Source organism: Anomalospiza imberbis, chromosome 17, assembly GCF_031753505.1.
Source record: "Anomalospiza imberbis isolate Cuckoo-Finch-1a 21T00152 chromosome 17, ASM3175350v1, whole genome shotgun sequence".
In the NCBI taxonomy this organism is placed as follows: Eukaryota; Metazoa; Chordata; class Aves; order Passeriformes; family Viduidae; genus Anomalospiza; species Anomalospiza imberbis.
This window is the reverse complement of record NC_089697.1, coordinates 13,868,118-13,892,307: the sequence shown is the minus strand read 5'-3', so window position 1 is coordinate 13,892,307 and position 24,190 is coordinate 13,868,118. Positions and strand designations below refer to the sequence as shown.

The 24,190-nt window shown below is 50.8% G+C and overlaps 2 protein-coding genes across 8 annotated transcripts in view; one reads left to right on the top strand and one right to left on the bottom strand.

Moving 5' to 3' along the window:
* PTPN1 (protein tyrosine phosphatase non-receptor type 1) overlaps positions 1–3,210 on the top strand; it is a 32,122-nt gene extending 28,912 nt beyond the window's left edge. The window contains exon 9 of the mRNA XM_068208093.1: positions 45–3,210. Coding sequence (XP_068064194.1) covers positions 45–249 — 205 coding nt within the window. The 3' untranslated portion in view covers positions 250–3,210. The remainder of the gene's footprint in view (positions 1–44) is intronic.
* Positions 3,024–24,190, bottom strand: part of RIPOR3 (RIPOR family member 3) — a 207,959-nt gene continuing 186,792 nt past the window's right edge. For all 7 annotated transcript variants that reach the window (XM_068208089.1, XM_068208086.1, XM_068208087.1 and 4 more), the window contains 19 exons: positions 22,063–22,141; positions 21,656–21,679; positions 21,469–21,522; positions 20,654–20,803; positions 20,142–20,205; positions 19,726–19,769; positions 18,939–19,064; positions 17,653–17,798; positions 12,432–12,561; positions 11,482–12,060; positions 10,345–10,481; positions 9,970–10,102; positions 9,414–9,522; positions 8,180–8,344; positions 7,867–8,025; positions 6,918–7,120; positions 6,319–6,402; positions 5,395–5,485; positions 3,024–4,623 (listed from right to left, as the gene is read on the bottom strand). In XM_068208089.1, coding sequence (XP_068064190.1) covers positions 4,526–4,623; positions 5,395–5,485; positions 6,319–6,402; positions 6,918–7,120; positions 7,867–8,025; positions 8,180–8,344; positions 9,414–9,522; positions 9,970–10,102; positions 10,345–10,481; positions 11,482–12,060; positions 12,432–12,561; positions 17,653–17,798; positions 18,939–19,064; positions 19,726–19,769; positions 20,142–20,205; positions 20,654–20,803; positions 21,469–21,522; positions 21,656–21,679; positions 22,063–22,141 — 2,575 coding nt within the window. In that variant the 3' untranslated portion in view covers positions 3,024–4,525. The remainder of the gene's footprint in view (positions 4,624–5,394; positions 5,486–6,318; positions 6,403–6,917; positions 7,121–7,866; positions 8,026–8,179; positions 8,345–9,413; positions 9,523–9,969; positions 10,103–10,344; positions 10,482–11,481; positions 12,061–12,431; positions 12,562–17,652; positions 17,799–18,938; positions 19,065–19,725; positions 19,770–20,141; positions 20,206–20,653; positions 20,804–21,468; positions 21,523–21,655; positions 21,680–22,062; positions 22,142–24,190) is intronic.

Sequence of the window (24,190 nt, the reverse complement as noted above, 5' to 3'; positions counted from 1 at the left end):
ATTCATTCCTACCCAGCCCTGAACATCCCTCCCTCTGTCCCCAGCACTAGTCACGACACTGAAGCGCGGAGGAGACCTGTTGGGGAGAACCCGCGGCTCTCGCCCCGCAAGGAGGAGTCCGTGAAGGAGAACTCGGAGGAGGAGGATGACAACGTGGTGGCGACTTGGAAGCCCTTCCTAGTGAATATCTGCATGTTCACCTTCCTCACGGCAGGAGCTTATCTCTGCTACAGGGTGTGTTTCCATTGACCCCTGGGCCGGAGCTGCCGCCGGAGCGCCGCTCCCGGCTCGCGCTCAGCTCCTCGGAGCCCCTCGAGGCAGGGCAGCCTTGGCTCAGAGCAGGTAGATTTAGGGGGAAAGGCCAGAACTTTGGGTAGGGCTTAATGAGAGAATTGATGCACTAGGGTTTTATCCAGCCCTGTGGTCCCAAGAACATAATATTGTAATCTCAGGGCCTTGAAATATTCAGGAGTAAGCAGAGAAAATGCCAAATAGTCTGTTTTCCTTTTATGGTTTTTTCCTTTTTTTTTTAACTAAATAATAGAATTACAACACATTGTTGTTTTTAGCCTTTTTTAAAAAGCCAGTTCATTTTCTTTTGTTTCAGAAAAACTAGGCACAAGTGAAACTTGCTTGTACTCTCCAAGTGTTGTAACCAAATACATGACTTACATTGACAAGTTCCCAAAAAAAGAAAAAGAAACCCACATACCTGAAGAATGTAAACTTTTGGAAGGGGAGGTGTGTTTGTGGTTGGTTCTTGGTTGGTTTTTTGTCTTTTTTTAAATTTGCTTCATCTTTAAAGACTGAGTTGTGGGCAGTGCCTGTGGTATTGATATATTTAATCTTGGCATAACTGTTCTTAAAGAGCTGATTGTTTTACTTGTGTTGATAGAACCAGGCTTCTGCATTTGCTCAGGGTATCCCAACACGTCCAGCTCTTTGATTTTTTTTCTTTTTTTCTTTACTAAGTGTATCTCCTCATTGACTTTTGTTGCACTCTACTTGCACATATGCCTCTTTACATTGCACCATCCTTTCTAAAGCTGTTTTTACTTTTATATTCTGGGTTGGGAGAGGTCGAGGGGAGGGAGAGAAACAGGAAAGGGAAATTCAACCAAACCATGTCCACCAGCAGTGGGGCCGTGCCCGCGGCCCGTGGAAGGACCAGTCCTTAAACCTCAGCATTTGGAATGTAAAATGCAGTTTCACTCTGCAGCTGCTCCCTCAGACCCCGCGTGGCCCCGGCGAGGGGCTCTGAGCAGGGAAGCGCTGGGGAGAGCCAGAGCAGGACCGGCTGGGGCAGCTTCCTTGGCCAGGATCAGGCCAGCAGGAGCCGCGCTGGGCTCTGAGCAGCCCCTGGGCTGCTGAGGGCAGTGCTGGCGTGCCCTGCTTTGCTGGAAGCACAGATCCCAGTCCTGGCTCCGGCAGCCACGGCTCAGCCCCGCGGGGTCCCACAGCAGCCGGGGCTCAGGGGCTGAATGCTGCTAAGGAGGGTTGGGGTGTGTGGGGAGGACTGGCACTGGCATTGCACCAAGCAGCCAGGGCTGTTCCTCGGGGTAATACCAAATTAATAGTTTCAACAATAATAGCAGAGATTTCTTTGCTTGTGTCGTGGTGCAGAGGACAGGAGCAAAGTCACTCCTGGGAGCTGTAGTGATTGAACTGCCCCATGACAGCTGATCTGCAGCAGTGTTACTGATTTGTTTTATTTCTAAAGTCTTTCTAGATTTATAGCACTTAACCACCCTCAGTGCAGCCCTCGCTGTGGAGGAGCCCAGGGGAGCCCCTCCACTCCGTATTTATTTTTGCCAAGCTGGCTGTAGGTGTAGCTCTTCCTTCAGTGGGTGAGTAGGTGAAGGGGTGGGTGGGGGTGGGAGTTACTTCTGTTCCGTGTTTTGTTGAGCTTGCATCAAGGGCTTTTCAAGAGTACAATAATAAATCCTCAGGTAGTACTGGGAATCAATCCTTTACCTGTGAGACTGTTGGTCAGACCAGTACTTGAAAGGAGGAATGTTGTAATCAGTCAATATTTAGTTATATTATTGGAAACAGGAAAAATGAGTATAGAAAAATGGTAATATATAATGGCTCATCTGTGTATTTAAGATACATTCTGTGATTGCTTTGTCCCCACTGTTCTCTGCAGCGTGGGCAGGACCCTGCCCTGAGGCACCATTTGTACCCCTTTGTATTAAAGTGCATGTGAAGTCTGCGGTGTCCCGATGAAACACCACGTGCTTGAAAGGTGACAGAACTTATATTCCTGCTTCCTGATGTGCCCAAATGATATTTGCATGACCTGATCCTTGTGGCTGTGGTTCAGAGGGTGTTGCTGAGTCTCTCTGTTCAGCACTGGACCGATTGGTGTTTATCAGAGCCCGTGTACTCGCCTAATCCTTGGCATGACTTCCCGTGGGATCCCGTGTGCTCCGTGTGCCCGGTGGTAGCATGTTCCTTTCAGCTGAGTGAGTGTAGTACAGACATTCCAGAGAGCTCAGGCAGCCCTTCCACACCTCCCCTGGCCCTGGGACACCTGGGGAAAGAAACCAAACCCACCTCCGGCCACCTTCCCGAGAGGGAATATTTTGAATCCTAGGTATGGCAGGAAAAGAAAGGATACAGAGTTATTCAGCTGCAAATGATTCTACCCAGACAAAGTTCCTGCAGATGACAGAAGAGCTTTGAGCATCCTCTTGGTGCCTGTTTCTTTCCTGTGTTCCAGGCCCGGCTGTGACGCTGTCTGGGACACAGTGACTGTGCCCAGAGCCCAGGGAGGTGTGGGCAGGGCTGGGAGTGCTGAGCCGTGCCCATTTTGTTTGCTGTCCTGTACTGTCTGTGGTAGTTGGGGGGTGTATATACCGTAGCACAGTGGGGTGTTGGGTAACCTGTTCTTGGAAATGGACAAACATCCATGTTAGACTCGTTAGAAAGTTAGTGAGCTGCTCTGCTATCTGCCTTAAGCAAATATTTACTCATCAGGTCTTTCTTTTTTACAGATTGCCATAGAATAAACTTTTATAAAAAAAATGTAAAAACTCAACAAAAAAGCTGAATGTTTTGGTATAATACAGTTTCAGGTATCTTGTCTTTTGTGTAAGCCGCTGCTGGGCCTCCCAGGTTAGAGTACAACTGTACAGTTTTTCAATCTCCCATACAAGTTTTCAGTTCTCATTTTAGTTGTAACAATAAAACTCTTTTTTTAAAGAACTCACTTGAATGTGTCACTGCTTCTGGGCTGGATCCACGGGCTCCTGCTTGACCCACGTGCACATGAGGGCTGGCAGGGGCAGGTTTGTAGAGTAAAGGGATTTAAATGTTGCTGTAAGCACTTCCTGGAGGCAGATCCAGTGAAAGAGTAGAGGATCCCCATTTCTCCCTGCCGCCTCCATGTCCCTCTTCTGATCTTTCATGTTGAACAGCTAAATTTTAAGGGTAAGAAGTGCAGGAACTCAAGCACCCTGGCTGTTTTCTGCAGGAGCTGGTGCTGACCCTGTTTGCAGCTGCACATCCCTGGTGTTTGAATGCCAGTACTTACCTTTGGTTTATATTTTTAAAGAAACCTACAACTGGAGGAGAAAGTTCACCAAAGTGGAACAGGACAGGGCAGATCAGGGCCCTGTTCCTTGGGCTGCAAGCACAGCAGTAGGAAACACGCCCAGGAACTTGTCTCAAATGGTTTATTAGAACTTTAGAAAACAGTATGAAATCCAACAAATAAATACCAAATAGAAAAGTTTTATGTGTATGTATATATATATAAATATGTACACATAATCCCAACCCCCTTTCAAGTATTGCACCCGAAGCCAGGCTGCTCCCCATCCCCTGCCAGCCAGGGCTAGGGGATGAGCCCAGCCAGGGCTGGATGAGGAGGAGAAGTCTTGGTCTATGACTAAATTCAGAATTTTAAAAAAGCAAACCTGTCCCTCCCTCAGTCAGACCTGCATATGGCAAATCCCCTGCAGCTGAGCACACAGCTCTTACAGAGCCTGCCAGGCCCGGCTGGCCCTGGCCTGAGCTGCAACAATTACAAAGTGACTTAGGGAGTACCAGGTTCTCCTTCTGCAGCTAAATTGCCCAAGCAAAGGAAACCACCAAGCAGTGGTGCTGGATTTGTTCTACTGACAGGGCGGTTGGTTTGGGAGAGAGCATTTCTCTCCTTGGAGAATGCCAAATTAATAAATCACTTCCTGGGAAAATAGATCATATTGGACAGAGCTGGAGCAGGGGCAGCTAATTCCAGCAAGATGGAGATTTGAACTCCAGTTAAGACCTGGATCCTGAGAGATCCCAGTTTTCATTTGTCCAGCACTTGGTACTTCATCATGTGCTGAGAGACTGAGAGACTGAGAAATGCATTCCAGGCTGCATCGTGGAGATGACAAACTGTCCCCTTTGGAAATAAACCTGGGGCAGGAGATAGCAGGGACAGGACAGAACAGAAGGAAGCCAGACAAAGCCAAACCCTCAGGTAGCTGTGTGGCTGTGAGGACAATGGGATCCAGCTCCTCACGTTCCACTACTAAAACACTGTGATTTCAATCTCGGCCTCCTGAGCCGTCTCTCTCAGCTCACAGCAGATCCTGTCCATCTTCTCAAAGGCTTGTCGGCCCCGTTCCCCTGTGGAGAGAGAAAACAGCCCCTGCTGAGGGACAGGCAGAGCACCCTGAGCAACGTGGCCCTCTGGGGACACTCCTGTCACAGCCTTGCTTGGGAGGAAGGACTCGAGAGTGACAAACACATCCTTCAGGAAACAGTTTTCCAAAACCTGCTGGAAGCCACCATGGAAAATCAGGCCTCCTGCAATGATTTCCATGACTAACAGTTTGGAGCATCACAGCTGGAAAGCCTGTCTCGTGAGCCTGAGTGTTCTGTGGGGCAAGGCTGGAGATGCCCAGAACTAAACCTGGCTCAAAGTGGGGTCTGGAAGAACAGAACAGGGAAGTGGTTGTCTCCTGCATGACCTGGCCATGCTCTGGCAGCTGTTGAGCCCCCAGGAAAAGCACAAATGCTGGGCAGTAGGAGGTGGGGAGCACTGACATTTTATCAGGTCCCCTCCACCATCAATCACTTGTCACTTGGATTCCAGTGAAGTAACAAGTAATGAACCAGCATAAAACTGTCGGTCCTTATCTACAACCTTCTCAAAAGGTTCAGTGGTCTCTGAAGCACTTAATCCTTCAGGATCCCCTTGGTCTGGTTCTATAAACTTGATCAGGGGCCCTTGGCTGTTATGTGTGATGTAAAGTTTATCTTCATGGTATGAAACAGCTGTTCATTAAATATTTCCGTTGTCCTGGATGTGTTCAGGCTGAACTTGAGGCCTCTCCTGGTCCTGCATTATTTCACATCCCTCTTTCAGACCATTTTAAAGCTGTACAAAAGGCTTACCAAAGGACAGTGTGGTTTCCCTGGCTGCATTCCTGACTTCCTCTGTTTCAGACTGGCACAGGTGGGCAACCTGCTCAATGCTCTCCACAGCCTGTTGGAAAAAAGAATTTGCTTAAGCAGCAGTTTGGTGGACATTTTCTACAAAGCAAACACAGAAACAAACTCCCATCTCCTCTGACATCCAAATTCCACCAGGACCCTTATCTTCCCCAACATACTGGGTTACAGTTACATTTCCTGATATGATCTCACCTCTGTTGCCTTCTCTCCTGTTTTAGGGCATCAGAAGGTGTAAAAGTTCCAGGGTACAGGTCACAGTTGTGGGACCACTAAATCAGTGCCACCCAACAAGGACCTTCACTGAAAGGGTTAATCCCAGCTGATGCTTTGCAAATCGACCTCGATTTGCTGTTGTGTGAGTACCTGTTTGCAGACACTGGTTCACTGTTTGTGTGCAAACCTATTACAGCAGCTTAGAGCTCCTGGGAAGGTTTAAATCTGTGCTGTTTCTTAAAACAGCAATGCAAATATTACTTTTGTTTTCTGACTTTAATCAACTATTGTTAAAAACATCCCCTGATTTAACTTCAGATTTCTACAGTTAAATGTTTAGAACTGACTGATGCAGAAATGCTGCTGGTTTATCCTCGTGCTGGATGTCCCCAGCCAGACACTGTCCTTCACCACTGAGCATCGCAGGCGATCACACATCCCTGGTGCTGTGCCTGGCAGATCAGACACTCCCAGCTGCCCTCAGCTCCCTCTCCTGCTGCCCTGGCAATAATGGCATTAATCGTTTGGAACCGTGGCAGCCAAAGTTGGGTGGTTCCCGGGTTCCCGGCTGCAGTAACCCGTCCCCGCTAAACCCAGCCCGACACACTTTGATGCCGGCCTTGGGGCAGAGCAGCAGAGCCCAGCGCTCACCCTGAGGTTCTTCAGAGCCAGACACGCAGCCTGCTGCAGCCTCGCGTCACAGCCAGATAAAACATCGCTGTAAAACAGGACAGCCTGCACCGGAACGGGGCACAACAAAAAGCAACGTCGGAAGCGTCATCAAGCAACCAAACCCAATCCAAGTGACAGGAGCGGGGTTACCCCGTGAGATGAACCAAGCTGGAGACTGGAGCGCCGCTGCCTTAGGGGCTCATTCCCGGCTGGAACACGGCGAGGAAAGCGGTGCCGTGCCCGGGCAAGCTCCCCGCTGTCCCCAAAGTCTTCGCTGTCCCCACCGCTCCCCGAGCTCTGCTCTCTCCCCGCATTCCCCGCTATCCTACCACATTCCCCGCTGTCCCCCCGCACTCCCCGGTGTCCCCCAGCATTCCCCCGCATTCCCCAGTTTCCCCGCTGTCCCCCCGCATTCCCCCCACATTCCTCAGTTTCCCCGCATTCCCCCCACATTCCTCAGTTTCCCCGCATTCCCCCGCATGTTTCCCCGCTGTCCCCCCGCATTCCCCCCACATTCCTCCCGCATTCCCCGGTGTCCCCGCTGTCCCCCCGCATTCCCCGCTGTCCCCCGCTCTCACCCGGGCCCGGAGGCTGCCGCTGCCGCCCGCCCGGGCCAGGCAGGCCGTGGCCGCTTTGCCCACGCGGTGGTTCTCGTCCAGCTGCAGCAGCCCGAGCAGCCGCAGCGTCCGCGGCAGCGGCTGCAGCCGGCTCAGCCTCTTCCCCTTCAGCCTCTTCAGCGTCTTCAGCCTGCCGGGGCACTGCAGCTCCTCGATCAGCATCACTGCCGGGGAAGGACCGGCCTCACTCACCGCTGGAAGCGCCTCGGCGAGGGACACGAGCCCTGCCAGCCCGCCGCCCGCTCCCGGCCGGGGCCAGCCCGAGCGGGGCAGGACAGCCCTCTGCCCAGCCTGCCTCCTCCCCTGCCGCCGCCACTGTCCCGTGCCCAGGCTGGGACAGCAGAGCAATGCTCAGGCTCTCAGCCCCTCCACACGAGTCCTCTGCATCAGCAAGCCTGAAGACGCAGCCAATAGCAGGACTATTCTAAAATAATTCTTTCCTAATACAGAGAAAGTTTTGGAGTACTTTCAAATGTTGGACAAGACTCCAGTGAGGCACTGGCTACCTCAGGCTACAAAATGCAGCTCAGTAACCCCTGCAGTTTTATTGTTCTTTTCTGTGTCTGAGTCCAGCTACAGCAGTGAACCCAAGCCACAGATGGTGCTCGGTCCTCGGATCCAGTCCTGGATCCTGGCTCCGTGTCTGCTTTAGCTTCGGAATATCCCAGAACCTATTTTCAGGGCACTTAAGATAAGCTCATCCTACACACGGGGTTTGTTTGCACATGCTCAGATACGGGAGTCAAGCATGCTTTTCCTGTTCTGATTAAAACTACATGGTCATAAGGGGAATAAAAATGGAAACAAGTTGTCAGTGCAAGGGCTGGGCTGTTTCCTGCTCTGGAGCTGTATCTCGAGCAGGAACCTGGAGGGCACCAGCCCTGCAGGAGGAGCCAAGCACTGCCTTTACCTTCTTTAGCGAGTTTTGCCAGGTGTTTCTCCAGGCTGCCAATGTGGTGTCTCTCCAGGTAACGATAAAACTGGAACAGAGTAACTGGTTCCGTTTGGAAATGGGAGGAGGGGAGCAACCCATCACAGGTGAGGATCTGCTCCAGCAGCCTCTGCAGCACTGCAGGGAGAAGGCCAAGCACAAAACACAGGTTGGTCACGTGGAAGCTGCTGAAAGCAAGCGAGATGTTTGGGTCTGGGGTTTTTAAATGCACAAGGACAATTTTCAGCACTGCACTGAAATGAAGGCAGCGTGGCCTGGTGCTCACTGGTACCTGTCTCCAGGTGGCTGGGGTACTTCTCCTTCACTTTGAGCATCATTGTGTATTTCAGAGCATGACGGAACCTTTCTGCTGAGGTCACCAAGATGCTGCTGCCAGGCTCTGCAAGATCACTCCAGATTTTCAGATATTGCTTCTTCTTTTTAGTCTTCTGAATAACTGAAACCCAACATTTTAAAAAGTCAGCGAGCTCTAGGAGATTTGGGATTTTACATGAGAAATTAGGCAGCAGATGGCCTATCTGGACATGGGGCAGCACTAACTTCTATTTGCATTAGAGATGGTTTTGTTAAAAACGGGACATTTGCCACCTGAATGTTCAACTGCCATCAGCAGCTCTTCTGCCTTTTATTGTTCCCTTTATCTCTGAGTCAGTTCCAGAGGAACATCCTGGAAGTTTAAGTGGCCGCCCTTCTGTCAGCCAAGGAGGTGCCACTGCCAAGGATTTTTGGGATCCAGCCTCTGTTCCTTGCCCAGGGCAGAGCTCTGACCTCGGGGCTCTCTCAGACTCTTCACAAGAGCTCATGCAGCTCTTCAGGAACCCTGTGGTTCCTCATTTGGACCCTCCATCCCACAGTTTTACCTCCAGACACTGAGCTCCTGCCTTTCAGACTCCCACACTTCCCCTTTCACACTGTACCAGCCCCTCTGCAGCCCTGCTCCAGGGAACAGTTTATTCTCACATCCTCCAGGATAAAATCTGGCAGCAAATGCTTCCAACTAAAATTTGCATTCTTGCTGCTGTATTTACCAGGAAGAGAACAAAAGCCTTCCAAACCTCTCATTGTGCTTTATCATTTTGTCACATCCAACTGCCAACAGAAGAATTTAGTAGTGGGAAGACCCGAGATAACATTCTGTGCCCACCAAACTGTTCTGGCAAGTGGGCACAGAATTTGGGCTGTTTGCTTACCAAGGAAAAGCACAGATGTAAAAGAGGATTTTATTAAGGCTGCTCTTTGACTGCAAACTCCACCATCTACAACATCCCTGTTTAAGATATAGCAGTTCAGCTACTCTAAGACCAACTTCTCCAAATTTTTTCCTTCTATGTAGAAGAAAAAATGAACCAAAGAATGAGCCCTGGTTTTATGATGAGCTGGTTTAATGATGTCAATGTTTGCAAGGAATTTAGAATGAAAGCCCTGCGTCTGGGGAGGCTTGAGCAGGCCCATCAGGAGTGCAGCTCTCCCACCTCTGCATGCCCTGGGGTTAGGCAGGTACTCACTTTTCTCAACGGACAGATCCAGCACATCCCCTAGGACTCGAGTCTGCTCTGACACTTCTTCCAAAATGCTCTCCTGGACCACCTGGGCTATGTTTGGTGTCCTCAGTTTCTGAAATGCAACAGACATAACTCAGGAGCTGAAACAAGGGCAGGATCAAGCTCCAGATAAAAGAGGATTTGTCCAACTTTTAAGACAAGTGAGAAGCCCCCAGTTGCTCTCAGAAGGCCCCTTGCCCACCAGACAGCTGCTCCTTGTTGTAGCAGTTTTTCATTCATTAAAATGGCCCAAGCCAAGCAGCCAAGCCTGCGTGTCTGCAGCCTGCTTTGGGCACAGAGCTATTGCTTAGAGCTTCAGCAAAACCCAGAGGCTGAGAGGAGGCAGCAGAGTTTTGTATGACATGTTCTGTGTGGACACACGTGTTCACTGCATTCATGCACCCAATTTCCATTCTGAGTCTCCCTGCTGTTATCAAACAAACAACACATATCAAATGCTCCTGTAATCAGAATCAGCAATGGCAGGCAGTGCCCTGGAAACCCCCAGGCTGCTCTGTACCTGCAGGAGACCTTTGCACAGCCTCAGGTGTGTTATCAGCAGCACGTCTAGGTTGTCATCCCCAGTAGTTACATCCCGAGCTTCTGGTCTCGTGTCACAGCTCAGGGACTGGAGCACGTTGTCATTGTAAGTGCTGGTGAGATGAGGGGAAAAGAGAGTCACAAGTCTCACCACTAAACAGAACCGAAATGGACAGTCTCAAAGAAACCAGGTGGTATTGAACAGAAACCAGCATTTTCTTTAGCTGCATTGATAACCCTCTCTAAAAACATGGGCAGGCATTTCTGTGCTGGATTTGACACTGCAGCTGTTCCCAGCCCAGTGAGGCTGTTGTGGGATCCCTTTGCCTGTCCCACGAGGTGCTGCAGCCCATACCTGACACTGCCTGTCCTTATGCTCCCAAACAAGGACAGCTCATCAGCATTGCAGTCAGCGTTCAGGAAATCAAAACTCTCCAGCACTGTCTCCACCATCAAACTCTCCATAGAGGAATGTTTGTGAAGTGTCTTCAGCTGTTGATGAAATGGAAGCAGAAATATTGTTATTTGTACTTGGCCAGCCATTTTGCACTTGTTCTTCGTTGGTTTTGAAATCATTCCTAATAATAAATCACTTTGCTTTTCTGATTTCATTCTTAACACATCAGGGAAGTGTGCTCTAGGTGCAGGTCTCTGACCCCAAAATAATGTTGCTAGTTAAATTCAAAACGTGTTTCAATATTTTAATCTCTGTGGATTCTTTATCCTTTATCTCCATGGCTACTAAGGCTGGTGAGAGTTGATATTCTCTGCATCCTCTGTCACTAACACAGTTTTCACTCTTTCCCTGTTTCTGAGCTCAAAGCAACAGTCTTGGGGGACTGTTACATCCCAGCACCCAAGAGCTTCATACCAATACTGAATTTCATGGAGCCACAAGGCATCCATACCTTTGTCCCCCTTGGAAAGGCTGCTCTGAGGGTACTCGGTTTGGGTTTTAAATGCTGTTTTCCCGGGGGTTTCACGGCAGCAGGAGGCCAGGGCAGTTCTGCTATCATCAGTTCTTACTCCAGCCTGGATCCGCTCCTGCTCCCAAACCTGCAGCGCAGCACTGGCTGCTCTCCTGCAGGACCTCTCCTCCAAGGCAGGGAGCGCGTCCAGCCCCGGCAGGAGCAGGGGGAGCCGCACAGCCCGGCCTTTGCCCAGCTGCTGCGGCCACCTCGAGCCGCACCGAGCCCGAACACCACCGAAAGGTTCGGAGCCGGCCCAGACACCGAGACCCAGAGCCAGAGGCCGGGCTCTGCTCGGCCCGGAGCTCGCAGCGGGGCTGCCTTTGCTCCGCCGCTTCCTCCGCTCCGAGCGCGGCTCCGGAGCCCCGGGGCCGCTCCGCGAGTCCCGCCCGACCTCTGGTGGCCAAAATCCCCGCTGGGGCCGAGCCACCGCCGCGGAGCGAGCCAAACCCAGCGCAGGGCACGGAGCTGAGCCGGGACTACCGCAGAGGCACACCGGCTGGCAGAGCGAAACCCCGCCGTACCTTCAGCCTGTCCCTCAGACACGAAACCTGGCACTCCAGCTTCTCCAGCGGGGCTCGCCCCTCGTCCCGCGATTTCAGCAGATTCAGCACTTCCTGCAGAGCCCTGTCCATTGACTTGGCACGCCCATCGGCTCTGGGGTCGTTTGCGGCGTTCCAGCTTTTCTGGCTGATGTTTTCCTGCTCTGCCAGGCGGCGACCCCGGGCCTGGCCGAAGGAGTCTCTCCTGCCCTTGTGGCGGGGGGGAAAACTGGAGGGGCTCCTTGGGAATCCATCCCCACATGGCGTCTTCTTCAGGATGTCCAGAGTGCTGTGGTCTGGGAGGGGATGCTGCAGCTCTTCTGCTCCAGTCTCTTGAATAATCACCAGTGGCAACATCCTGTGGTCCAGGGCTGGGGTTGTACTTCTGGATTCTGCCCCTTTCTGGTCCTCGGAGCTGAACGAGTCTCCCTCGCTCGTCTCGGCAGGGTTGTGGGGCTTGTTCCTCCCATCGAAATCACAGGCAGCCAAGTAGCTCAGGATGCTGGGAGGCTGGGCTTCCTCCCCTCCGTCCCCTGGGCTCTGCCTCTGCTGCAAAACAGACTGCAAAGAGATCCCCAGGTGAGCCTGGAGACCGCTGGAAAGCCCGAGACCCCACCTGGGAGAGGGGACTCTGCTTCCCTGGCTCCCAGCTGGAATCCCACCACAGACTACTGCAGCAGACACCCACACCCCTACCATCCCAGCTGCTGAGCAGAGTCCTGTTGAGGGTTCTTTAAAGTGTTTTACAAAATCTAAAACAGAACTCAAAAGAAAAGGGGTTAAAAGAAAAATTTAACCAAGTCCCAAAATAAACTTCAAAGATGCCAGAGTGCTGTTTTCACATTTCTGAGTGTGCTCCTGAACAGCCTGATCCAACCCAAAAGTCAAGCCCCAGGTCTGTGCTTTGCCTTTTGCTCTCCCCATGTACTCACCAGGTAATACCTCTCTCTGAAGCTGGGGGTGTTTGGGGGGGTCCAGTTGTACAACGAGCTCTTCCTGCTACCCACAGAAAACTTGGCAGTGCTTCCAGGTGACAGAAACAGGCTCTCTGTGTCAAAGGGGCTGCAGCAGAAAAAGTGTCAGTGAGAGCAGAGAGCACAGAGGTGTTGGTAGGATTTGAACAGGGACATTTAGTCAGCAACACGGAATAAAACAAAACAGAAACTGCCTCTCTAGCCAGAATCTTTGATTGCTCCAGCAGAGAAAGACACAGGCAAAAAGGTTGTGGTTTGTACATGGATTTCTCAACACCCTTTGGACAGAAACCCGTGCCAGAGCCTTTGGAAGAGGAGCCCAGTGGGCCCAAAGGCAGGAGTGCTCTGTCCCCCTGACAGCGGTGCTGGCCCAGGCACTGGGCAGTGACACAGCCACAAAACCATAGAGAACGGAAATACAACACATGTAATAAAGGAGAACTGCCAGCTTCCCTCCTGCAGAGCACACACCACCTGGAAAAACCAATAAAAGCCCTCATTATCCTTCAGCTATTAATAAGCAATTCCTTTGGCTGGCAGGGGAAGCCTGTGCAGTGCTACTTGGCAGGGTCTGTGGTTCATACAGCCCAGGATGAGCCAGGTACAGCCCCAGAGGAATCCGGCTGTGGTCTGCAGGGTTTGTCAAGTGCTGCTCCAAAGACTTCCTAATTACCTACTCCATCTCAGCCATTGGTTTCTCAACTTCTTTGCAAAGCAGTGTGCAAAGGAAACTCGCAGGAATGATCCCCTGGGGTGCAACTCAGCTAACCAGGAGACAGAAAACACATTTCAAGTTAAGTAAAGCAGGATTGGTTTCTATATGTGGTTTTTTTTTTGGTTTTTTTTTTTTTTTTTTTTTTTTTTTTTTTTTTTTTTGTTGGCTACTGAGATGCCTTGTGGCACGAAAAGAAAAATCTGTTTTCCCACTTGAGTACTGGCATTTTGAAAAAAAGTGAATTGTTTGCAACAAATCTGCAGCCTCAGTGATTGAATATAACAACCAAAGAGCAGGATAAAATCAGCTGAATTCAGCTGTACGTTGCAGGAGATGCAAATGATAACGAGGACTAATCAATTGCAGGGAAATGAATTTCTGCTCTCTAGCAGAAGTTGAAAAGCAGAGTCCCAACCCCCTCTGGCTTCTCAAGGTGCACGGGGACAGTCCTGCAGAGCATCCTGCAGCGCAGCACTCTGCTCCTCCTGAGCACAGGGAATGCTCTGGCAGCTCCCCAGCCCAGGTGAATTGGCTGAACCAGGCAGTGTCACCCAGCTGGGCTCCATCAGCCCCGTTCCCCAGAGCCAGGGGAACAGCCATCTGCACTGGCTCATGGGCAGAAATAAATCGGCTTTCTGACAGCAAGAGCCTTTCAGCCAGAGCCTGCTGTGTTTGCTAACGAAAGCAAATTACTCCTACCATGGCATTCTTAACGAAAGTCACAGGGATCCATTCCTCAGATTTTTCATGTTTAGCTTTTAATACAGTGATGCAGTAATGCAAAATGACACTTGTAGGAGAGGAACAAGAAGAACCAAAATCTGCTTAACCCCTTTGACAATTCCCAAAAGCCTCCAGCAAAATGCAGCTCTTCAGCTGGCTCCAGACAAGCACCAGCTCCTGGTCCTGCAGGAGTGACAGAGAGCAGAGCAGAGGGGACAGCAAGAATGGACTCTGCTCTGGAGCTTCTATTATCTCTTGGCTCTGAGCTCCTTGGGCACGATCCATCACCTCCCTCCACTCCTCCAGCACACAAACCCTCACACTGGGACAGCTCCATGAATCCATCTCCCCCAGCACTGACACAGACAGAGCCCAGCAGGGAATATTCCAGGGAAAGCCGGGCAGATGGAGTGGGCTTTCCCCAGACACAGGCTGCAGTTTGAGGCAATCCATGGCTGGGATCCCTCATGCAGCAGACTTTGCAAGCAGACTATTGTCTTTAATTGTCACTGGCTTTTCCTCAGTTTGTTTAGTCACTTCCTGAAATCACTGACATAAAACCTCTGCATAGGTAAAAACTATGCAGGAATGTCGTTGTTTAACCTTAAATTGTGGAGCAAGCACTTTGATGGGGGGTGGCTGTGGCTGAACTGAGAGAAATAGTGGCTCCACATTTCCTGTCCACATTTCCCAGCCAACATCCACATGCCTGCACAGGATTATCCAGCAACAGCTTTTCAGGACTGAAAAACTCTATTAAAAAAAAAAAAATTAAAGTGACCCACAAGTCTGATCATCTTTGCTGTCCCCATTCTGTGCCCCAGTCACTCCCCTCCTGTCAAGACAATCCATGGATTCAATACCCCTAGACCAGAAGTGTGGATAGAATCCCCTGCCTGAATCCCACTGCTCAGCCTGTGAATCCAGGCTTACATTAACACCCCCAAAAAAGCCAATTCTAGTCAAGTGGACTGGACTCGCTGTTAATAATGAGATTTTTCTTTCCCCCATTAAGCCCTGGGGAAAATGCCCCTGGAATTCAGCAGGGAGGTGGTTGTTGGCTCTCCCCCACCCTTTCCAGCCTAACAAGCACCAGTCTCCAGAGTATCCAGCTCGGCTCAGCACCAGCTGTGAGAGCAGAGATGCACCAACGGGTCACTGCCCGAAGGTCCTGCAGGAGGAACTGCCTCTCCACCTAAGTCTGCATCTGTAAGAGCAACACTGGCAGTAGGTATGCATCCCAAAATCAAAGCCAGACCTTCCTTTTCTACTCTCCCTTAAGGTTTTGTCCCCCTGCTCCAGGAGCCCTTGTGAGCCAGTCCAGCAGTGCTCAAAGCAGAGCCACCAGGGTGGTTCTGACTGGATGGTGCCCCTGGCTCCCAATGCAGGGCACTACTGGAGCTCTGCAAGGAGAATACAGCTCTCTCTTTATCCTGCATGTGAGACACAGAATTCAGACTGCTGTTTAGGTTGGCAAAAAACCCAAAGCCTTTTGCCAAACTGGCCAACAAAGCCGTTCTGCAACGGCCCAAGCTCATTCACACTCCTCATGGCACAATCTATAAAGGAGCTGAAGGCACTTTTTGTTTGAGCCCAGAAGACCAGAGGCCTATTTAAAGAAAATGTACATTTAGAAGCAGAAGAGAGATCTACATTTGGATTTCTCACAAAGCAGGTCTAGACTGAAAAATTGCCTCTCAGGGAACTTCGAGTAAATGAGATGGATTTGTTTAGTTACTCTTAAATCAGAGGGAAAAGCAGCTGTTATTATGAGTGCTCTATCTCTGAAAACAGAAACACCCTGAGTTATCACCACACAGCTTCTCTCTTCTGTAAACAGCCCCAGCAAAGAGACTGTCAGAGAGGAGAGGCCAGCTCTGCACAGAGGAGCTCTGGAGACTCCACTTGGTGGGACCCCAACCCTTCCCACAAAACTTAAACACAGCAGAGACACAGAGCCGGGGCTCTGGTGGCTGAGAAATTCCAAGGGGGGATTAACTCCCCAAGACAATGAGTCACCAGCAGCCCTCTCCCAGCTCAGCTGCTGCCAGCTCCAGGGCTGTGTGATGCTGTCCCAAATCCCACGGATGTGCTCCTCCTGCCAGCCCAAAGCTGCACTCTGAGCTGGAGACTGCAGCCAGAGACGGAGACGGCAGCGCTGGGACGGAGTTTCCTGCCAAGCTCTGCCCCAAATACAATGTGCTGGGGAGATTCAGGTTAGGAGGAGCTGTGCAATAGCCCAGAATAGGAGGGGGCTCTCCTCATCCAGCTCTTTTGTAGGAGCAGCTTGTGTGCATGGTTAATTCTGAAGTTCCTGACAGTGAGGACAGGAAGGGAGTAGATCCAGCAGTGTGAATGAAGGACTCTGCCTGGCACTGCCACTGCTGGGGGTCACAAGAAGAGAGAAGTGATTTCTTCCAGACCATAAACTCCATTTACTGTGGCCACTGTCAGATCTCAGGAGGAAAAAGCATCATAAACAGGGGCAGGCAAAACTCTGCCAAGGTGAGTTTAATTCTTACTGACTTCAAGCAATTTATGCTTGAAAATAATTTTCAGGAGCTGTGGCTGAGAAACCTTTTCAGCCCAGCTGCAGGTACAAGTGTCAAGAACCACAGCACACACAAAGAACACTCAGAAAATGGCACTGGATCAGTAAAGCTCTTCCTTCCCCAGCCATGGAACCAGAGCTGTTTGATTCTCCTGCTGAGAGCCTGCACAGGTCACAGGGGCCTTTCGGGGAGCTCCTGACACCAAGGGGTGTTCAGAGGGCTCTGGGCTCTGCAGGGCTGGGAGAGCCCAGGCTGCAGAGAGCCACGTGCAGAGGGACCAGGGCAGAGTGTCACTGGGCACCTCACTGAGGGGCTGCTGCAATCCTGGACAAGGGCAAATGGAAACAGGTTAGAAAGCCTTGATTTGTTGCAGCTGGATCTCTCCGTGTGGGACACCAGTGCCATAAAGCAGAAATAACAGAACTACCTCAAAACCCTGGGCTGGGGAGTCTGGAGAGAGGAATAAGTGCCACTGCACCATCCACAACAGTGAGAATTTACTTTTAATAACAGCAGTAGTCCACTACAAAAATCAAATTACAGATTTAAAATATAAAACGATTTAACAAATCACAGGCACCGTGACAATGCTCAGCTATTTAAAATACATCTGTGAGCAGCTTCCCTGGAGTGCACAAACAGCCTTGTACTCATAACTACACAGTGCACATACAAAGGTGCCAAGCCTTTGGGAAAACTGTTTTTTCCAAGCCTTTGGGAAAACTGTTTTTTAACAGATCACATCTTGGTGACAATGACTGTCCTAAAACTTCGGCTGTATATTTTTTTCATTGTGCCCAGAAACTGCTACTTTCAGTTTCATTTCATCACCTTTAAGCCATTTTCAGTGTTCTGCGGACACACACACATTGCCTGGAGGCAGATGGAATGCTCCTTGTGAGGAGCAGAGAGCCAAGTCGGGCCACTGCTGAGGTGCCATGGCTGTGGTGACACCAAGGAAGAGCTGGAAGGTCACAGGAACAGCTTCTGTCCCGTCCCCTGCCTGCTCCCAGCACCAGCTCCTGCCCAGGGCTGGCTGTGAGGGAGCACGGGGCTGCTCTCTACCCTGCTCTCGGACAGAAAGGGGACCACGATGTTGAATGCAGCTCAGGGACACACCTGGGAGCCCTGCATCATTTCCCATCGTGGTTTTCTAGCTGCTGCTGCTGCTGCCTGAGGCTGTACTTACTTCCAGAGGACCTCCAGCCGCAGCTTGATGGTGCCCAGCTCGGTGATGTCCACCACGATGGCCTGGGGCTTGGTGCTGAAGAAGTTGATGCTGTCACACGTCACCACCCCCACCAGGATCGTGGCCAAGCCTCGCAGCTCTGTCACCTGCAGAGACACAAACAGACCTGGCTCCAGCTCAGCAGGCAACCCCAAACCACCTGCACAGGGAGGAGAACAGCCCGGGTCAGATCTGCTCCGGGCCCACGGCAAACCCGCCCTGACACAGCTCTGCGCCACCAAAGCTGTGAGCCACTGTCCCCACGAGGGGAGGGCTTCAGGAGCTGGGGACACCCCCAGCTGTACAGCTTTTACTGCTGTAAACCTGCTCTGTGCTTGCACTGGGCAACGAGCATGGAGCACTAAGTGGAAAGAGCAGGAGGGGAGGAGGACGTTTGCCAGTGGCTCGCATCAGCTGAGAGAGCACCAAAAAGAGTAAAACTGTCACTGCCACACAAAGCGAGACGAGTTTTCACAGCAGTTAGAGTAAAACAGGGACCTAAATTAGCTTCTCACCTGATCCTCACTGTGCAGTGGAAGCAGAACACCACCTCATAAACCCATGTGCAAAGGCAAGGTGCCAGGGAGAGTCTCCTGTGTAAGCCAGCTGTGGCTGCTGCTGCCAGGGCAGGGCAGGGCAGGGCAGCCCTGCAGGAGCTGCTCTAACAGCCTGCCAGGGCCCAAAGGCTGCCCTGGCACAGTCTCCCAGTAGGACAGAATCCAGCACAGCCTCCAGCCTCAGCTCCCTGCAGGCTGGCAGGGCCAGCCCGTGAGCGCTGCCAGGCAGTGCTGCCCAGAGCTGAGCCCACCTGCCAGCACCACGGCTGGGCTTTCCACACAGGAATTTCTGTCCTCCTACAGAGAGCAGTACTGCAGGTAGCCAACAGCCACGTGGGGGACAAGGACAATATCTACATGCACATCTGTGTCTCCACATCCAGGCTGCGTCCTAGAAATCCCCAGATATTGATCCAGGAGTTCTTTAAAAAAACAGCAAACAAAAAACCCTAAACACAGCCACATATCCCAGAGCATGGGAAAGCAGATGGACTAATGCAGTTACTCGTGCCGAAGGAAAATCAGAAGTAATGTCCCTTCACTAGGCAGAGCATGGATTAACTTCCATTTTTTACACAGTTAGAAAAAGAAAACTACCTCAGAATTTTGAGAAACCCTTGGTAGCCTAAGAGGGAAGTAACAGAAGACCTGTTAACCCACTGCTTCCAATCCAACCATTATACACCACACCTTGATTTCAAACTTCTCGTGCAGATTGGGTATAAAAATCTTTTCTTCCTCATCCCATGTTTGGCTGTCATCAGTCTCAATTTTGCCTTTCAGCCTCCACTTTTGGCGCCCCAGTCGCACGAACACCTGGAAACCACAGAGGAAAGGGTGTTGGGCCAGCATGTCCCAGACCATTCCCTTCAGCCCACAGGTCCCAGGCCCACAGAAGCAAAGCCATTCCCCTGCCCACTGGGCCCTGGACAGAGCAGAAAATTGGAGACAGGAACGGGGGAGCAGGTTCTAAACCCTGAAAAGCACCCAAAGGCAGGTCCAGGCACTGGGGAAGAGCCCAGAGCACACTGCCCTGCAGCTGGGGTGGTGCTGAGGTGCCAGGCACAGAATTCACTGCTGGAATTCCCTGGGAAAGGTGAGGACAGGAGAGCACCCAGGGAGACACTGGGTGCATTCACATCATGCCAAGGGCAAGCTTCCAGGAAACAGGCAGCCCCTGCTGTTTGATTCCAGGGCAGCTCTGAAGGGCAAGCCCTGGCAGCTGGGTTTGGTAGGCAACCTCTGGCAGCATTTAAACCCTCCCATAACACCCAAATCACATCCAGTCCCCCCTGTCCCTGCCCAGCCTCCCGGGGCACAGAGAGTGCCAATGCTCTGCTCTCCTCACCACAGAGCCTGGCTTGTCACAGCCTGCCTCCTGCTCTGCTCCTACACCTTCCACCCCTGCCCCCTGTGCTGCCCTGCACTCCCACTCCAGGGAAAAAGGACAAATGCACAGGTAAGTCGCATACTGCACCTCATACTGGTCTCCTGGGCAGAGACGAGCAAAGCCCACCAGTCCTGCAAAGAGAAGGAAAACTCCCAGTGTTTGTAGAGCTCCACAAAGCCCCCAACACCTCAGCCTGCAATAAATCAAGTGACCCTCTGGGGAACTCTCCCTTTTGTCCCCAGCTCTGTGCAGAAGCTGCACTACCAGCCCAGCACACTCCTAAAAGGACAACATTAAATTGAGGTGAAAAAAGAAAGCGTGTCAGCTTTGTGTTCAAATACAAAATGCCATGGCAGGTCTGTTTTATAGCACTGGAGCAAAACCAGAGTTCTGTCCAAGGTCTCTCTGAGTACCTGGACTCTCAGTGCATCAGATGGCTACCCAGAAACCCCAAACCAATGAAATCCCAAATCAGTGAATGAGGAAAGGAGAAAGGAACCTACCTTTCATCTTCACATGAAACTCTCCCAAGTGCACCTCCAGAGCCCCCTCTATGAAGCACATGTCCTGAAAGAAACACTGCACAGTCACCAGCACTGCAGAGGAGCTGCTTCCCACACATGCTGTTTCTTTTAAAGGACTTAGTTTATTTTTTTTTTTCCAAAGGACACACAAACATTTTCACCAGTAAAGGCAGACAAAAGTAACATGAATGGGTTCTGTACAACCGCAAACCTGCCACAGAAGAGTGGAACTCCTTGACTCATCACTGTCAGTTACCCTCCATTACCGGCTTTGTAAAAATAGCACAGCTTATCCCTTCAATTCTCATCCCACACTCCCAGTGGAAGCCATGAGAGACCCCAGCACCAAGGATTTTCATACAGTGTGCCTGTATTTCAGTCACACACGTTAAGCTTTTAACCCACACATTAACAAAAGCCAGCAGCAGCTGCCAGCAGATGCCTGTGAAGGAGCAGGCAGGTCCTGGTTAGGAGTGTGAAGGATCTCCTACCTCTGTGCACTCCTGGACGTTCTTGTAGAGCTCCACCAGGCTCTCCCTGGAGGCTTTGGTGGCAGGGGACAGGGAGAAGGCCTGTTTCATGTTGGTGGCCCCGTCCCGCAGCCTGCACTGGATGCAATAAGCTTCATAGAGTTCTTCTACCTTTGGGACACGGGAAGAAGGCACTGGAGTTACCCTGGCATAGCTTTGGGAAGGAACATCAGCAGTGTTTCCTGGCAAAAAAAACCCAACAACCAACCCAGATCCCTCTGTCAGAGACTGCAGGATGCTGCAGCTCCTGCATTTTACACTTTGCTCCTCGATATCCCATGCTTTTTCCAGGAATGCAAGCAGCTCTGTCTTCTCCAGAGTAGAAGACAAGAAGCAGAGTAACACTTTGCTCACAAAAATAGCAGAGCAGGAAAGCAGTTCCCCGAACACAGACTGAAGCCCTGCAGTGCTGGCTGTGCCCAGCCTCTGGAAGCCCTGGCAGGCAGCAGACACAGAACTGCCCTGTGGCCCCTCGTGGGAAGGGGGGAGAACACAGCAGGCTTCCCAGAGCAGCATTTTCTGAATAAACTGGCAGAAAATGCAAACTGGTTTCACAGGAAAGCTCAGGTTGGGTCGTGCCCAACATTCAGCCTGAATAGAGCCATTCAGGAAAATAAATAAATAAAAACCCCCTCCTGCTGTAAAAAGAGTGGCCACAGCTTTTAGCAAGTCCCCAGCAGCCTCCCCTTCAGATGGATTATAATCAGAGTGTTTTCCATGGATGGATCACTTACAAAGCAGTGGGAGCCTTACAGGTACACGGTATAAACGCTCACCTTGCTGATGTGAAACTCCAGTTTCCTGATGTACCTCTCCACAGAGCGGATTTGCTTTTCAGGAGGGGAGCGAGAGAGAAAGGGACGTAAGAAATTTTTTCCCAAATGTCATTAGGTAACACAGCAGACAGAAAATCACCCATTTTCCTCTATTTACAACATTCCATCCCATCCCCAACAGCCTTACCTTGTCCAGGTCGTAGTAGAAAGCCTGAAAGAGAAATGGCACAGGCTGAAGAGGAGAGCACCTGGATTTGTACCCCCAATGATACTTTCATATGTACTGCAAGACTCACTAGGAGCATCCTAAATTACACAAAATTAATATTACAAACACTGGTCAGCGAGCAGACACAAGGAGATACAGCCCAGAAAACGAACACAATCTGAAGAGAACTGCTGGGTATTGAAAGTGGGAAATTTCAAGGTAAAGTCTCGCATCTGGGACCACCTTGCTTAGGACACTTCTGATCGTGCTGCTCTGCTGGATCCCACCTCAGTGTTCTAACTGCAAAGCCCCTGGGAGTCCCAGGTGGGAGAAAGCACCCGCTTCTGTGGTTTTTATTGAAGTATGGAACATTGAAAACACCTTACCAATCTAGAGTTCCTTTTTGTGTCTTTGTGCCGGCCAGAGAGATAATCCAGCTCAGCCTGATGTGCTTCCAGGTATTCACTGGGGAGAAAGGAAGCCCATGTCAGATCCTGGAGCGTTCATTAGAGATTCTCTGGGAGCTGTTTCAGCAGAACGTTACAAGCGATGGAGGAGGAGAACATCAACTTCTAGCAGACTCTTAACTCATGGATCTCCCTCCCAGGTTTCTCTAGCTGCTCCTACCTGACCCTCTGCTGTAAGGCAGCAGAAAGGTTCATTTGCTGGGGAAGGCTCTGCTGACAGTGACTGAGGAGGAGCAGGAGCTCACAGCCAGCCCCACCTCACCTCAGAGAGGCAGAGGCTGTCCACATGGAGCACCTGCACTGCAAGCCCAGCTCCCAGGAGCCCTGCCCAGGTAAGGGGGGCAGATGCTGCTCAGGGCTTTAGCAAACAGAGCTGAAGGCCGTGTTAAGGCAATTTCTTCATCCTTTTTCCAGGATGAGATCTATTTTGCAAGGTGTGAAGCACTAGGTGCCAGTTGGCTCCTCCAGAGGTGCTTGCACGCATGGACTGTGCCTTTGGACTTTCCACAGGGCCTGAAACCTTTTCAGCTGGGACTCCTCCAACTTTGCTTTCAATACAGAGCAGACTTAGGTAACTTTTTCCTTCAATGTTTAAAAGGGACCAGAATCACCAGGTAAACACTACATTCTAGACACTGTCTCCGAGCACTCAAAATTACTTCATTTTGGACAGCTACACTCCCTCACATTCGCTTTGATGCATTTCATTTTCTCGCTGTTCCAAAACCAGGTCCCCCAAGACATCTTTCAGAAAAGCTTCATCACTTTTAGCTTTAAGTGTGTTAGAATTACCAGCCTGATGGAATGGCAGCCAGATGGTTAACAGAATAAAGAGGTATTTTCTACAGCTATGAAGAAACAGGCACGTAAAATATGTTCTGCACTGAAAACTCAAGTCACTCCAGCACCGAGTGGACTTAGTCTGCATTTAGTTAAAATTTGGCCTCTGCATTGCTATTTGATACAGTTGTTTTCTGTAGGTTGCTTCAGTCAATTAGTCAGCACTCACTGCTGGCAGGAGGCTGCTCATGTGGCACTCGCTGCAGAACTGGGAACAAATTCTGACCCACTTTACAGCTTCTCCTCCCTAAGCTCAGATCAATTCTCAGCTCTGCAAAAACATTTGGTTTCCTTGTTTCTTTAAAATCTAAATCCTCTAATAAGACATTGGTGGATATTTTTAGGGCGAAGACTTCATAGTCTTTTATGGGACTAAAAAGGTGACATATCTGACTTTATAAAGTGTCACTACAGTGCATTTGATGTTCTTTGCTTAAGAAAACAAACTATGACCAAAATGAGTACAGTAGCCAAATGTGGAGGACAGCAGTAACACACTGCAGGAACTGTCAGGAGGGTACCAGCACAAAGAGCTCCAGGGCTCACAAATCCAGGGAAAGGTATTTTATCTTCTGATAGCAGCTGCAGGCTGTAAATGAAGTTCCTGTGATAACAGACTCAGAACATTCTGGGAAATCAAAAAGCTGAAGTTTTCAGGTGAGCCTGCTTAGACCTTTGCCTTACAAGACACCCAGAGACCACGGAGTTATTTTGAACTTCAGCGTTTAATTGTATTAAAGGAGGGAGAGAAAGAAAAAGAAAAAACCCAAAAGACCCATCCCAACACCCTCCCAGAACAGCTGACTCTGTAATTAGTTCAGGAATTAGCACAAGGAGAACAGAAGTGCTTGATGAGCAGCCTCCCCACTCTGCCTTTGCAGGGCACACCCTCACTTTCAGACGCGGTTTTAAGTCAGCTTTTTGAGCCAGAGCGAGCTCCAGACAGTCCCCGCTCCAGGACCTCTGTGCCCATCACTCCCCAGGCCTGGCTGCCCCATGCCCACCCTCAGCTGCTCGCCAGGAGACGGGCAGGGCTCGCTGTCACTTTTCAGACAAACCAGGAGCTCACAGAACAGCAGGGCCCTGTGCTCGCAGGCAGACTGAGCGAGCGAGATTGCTTTGACACGGTCCAGGCGTGGGGCATCACCACACGGGTTCAGGGATGCCCGGTGCACACAGAGCACAGTGCCACCACACCGACGGCAGC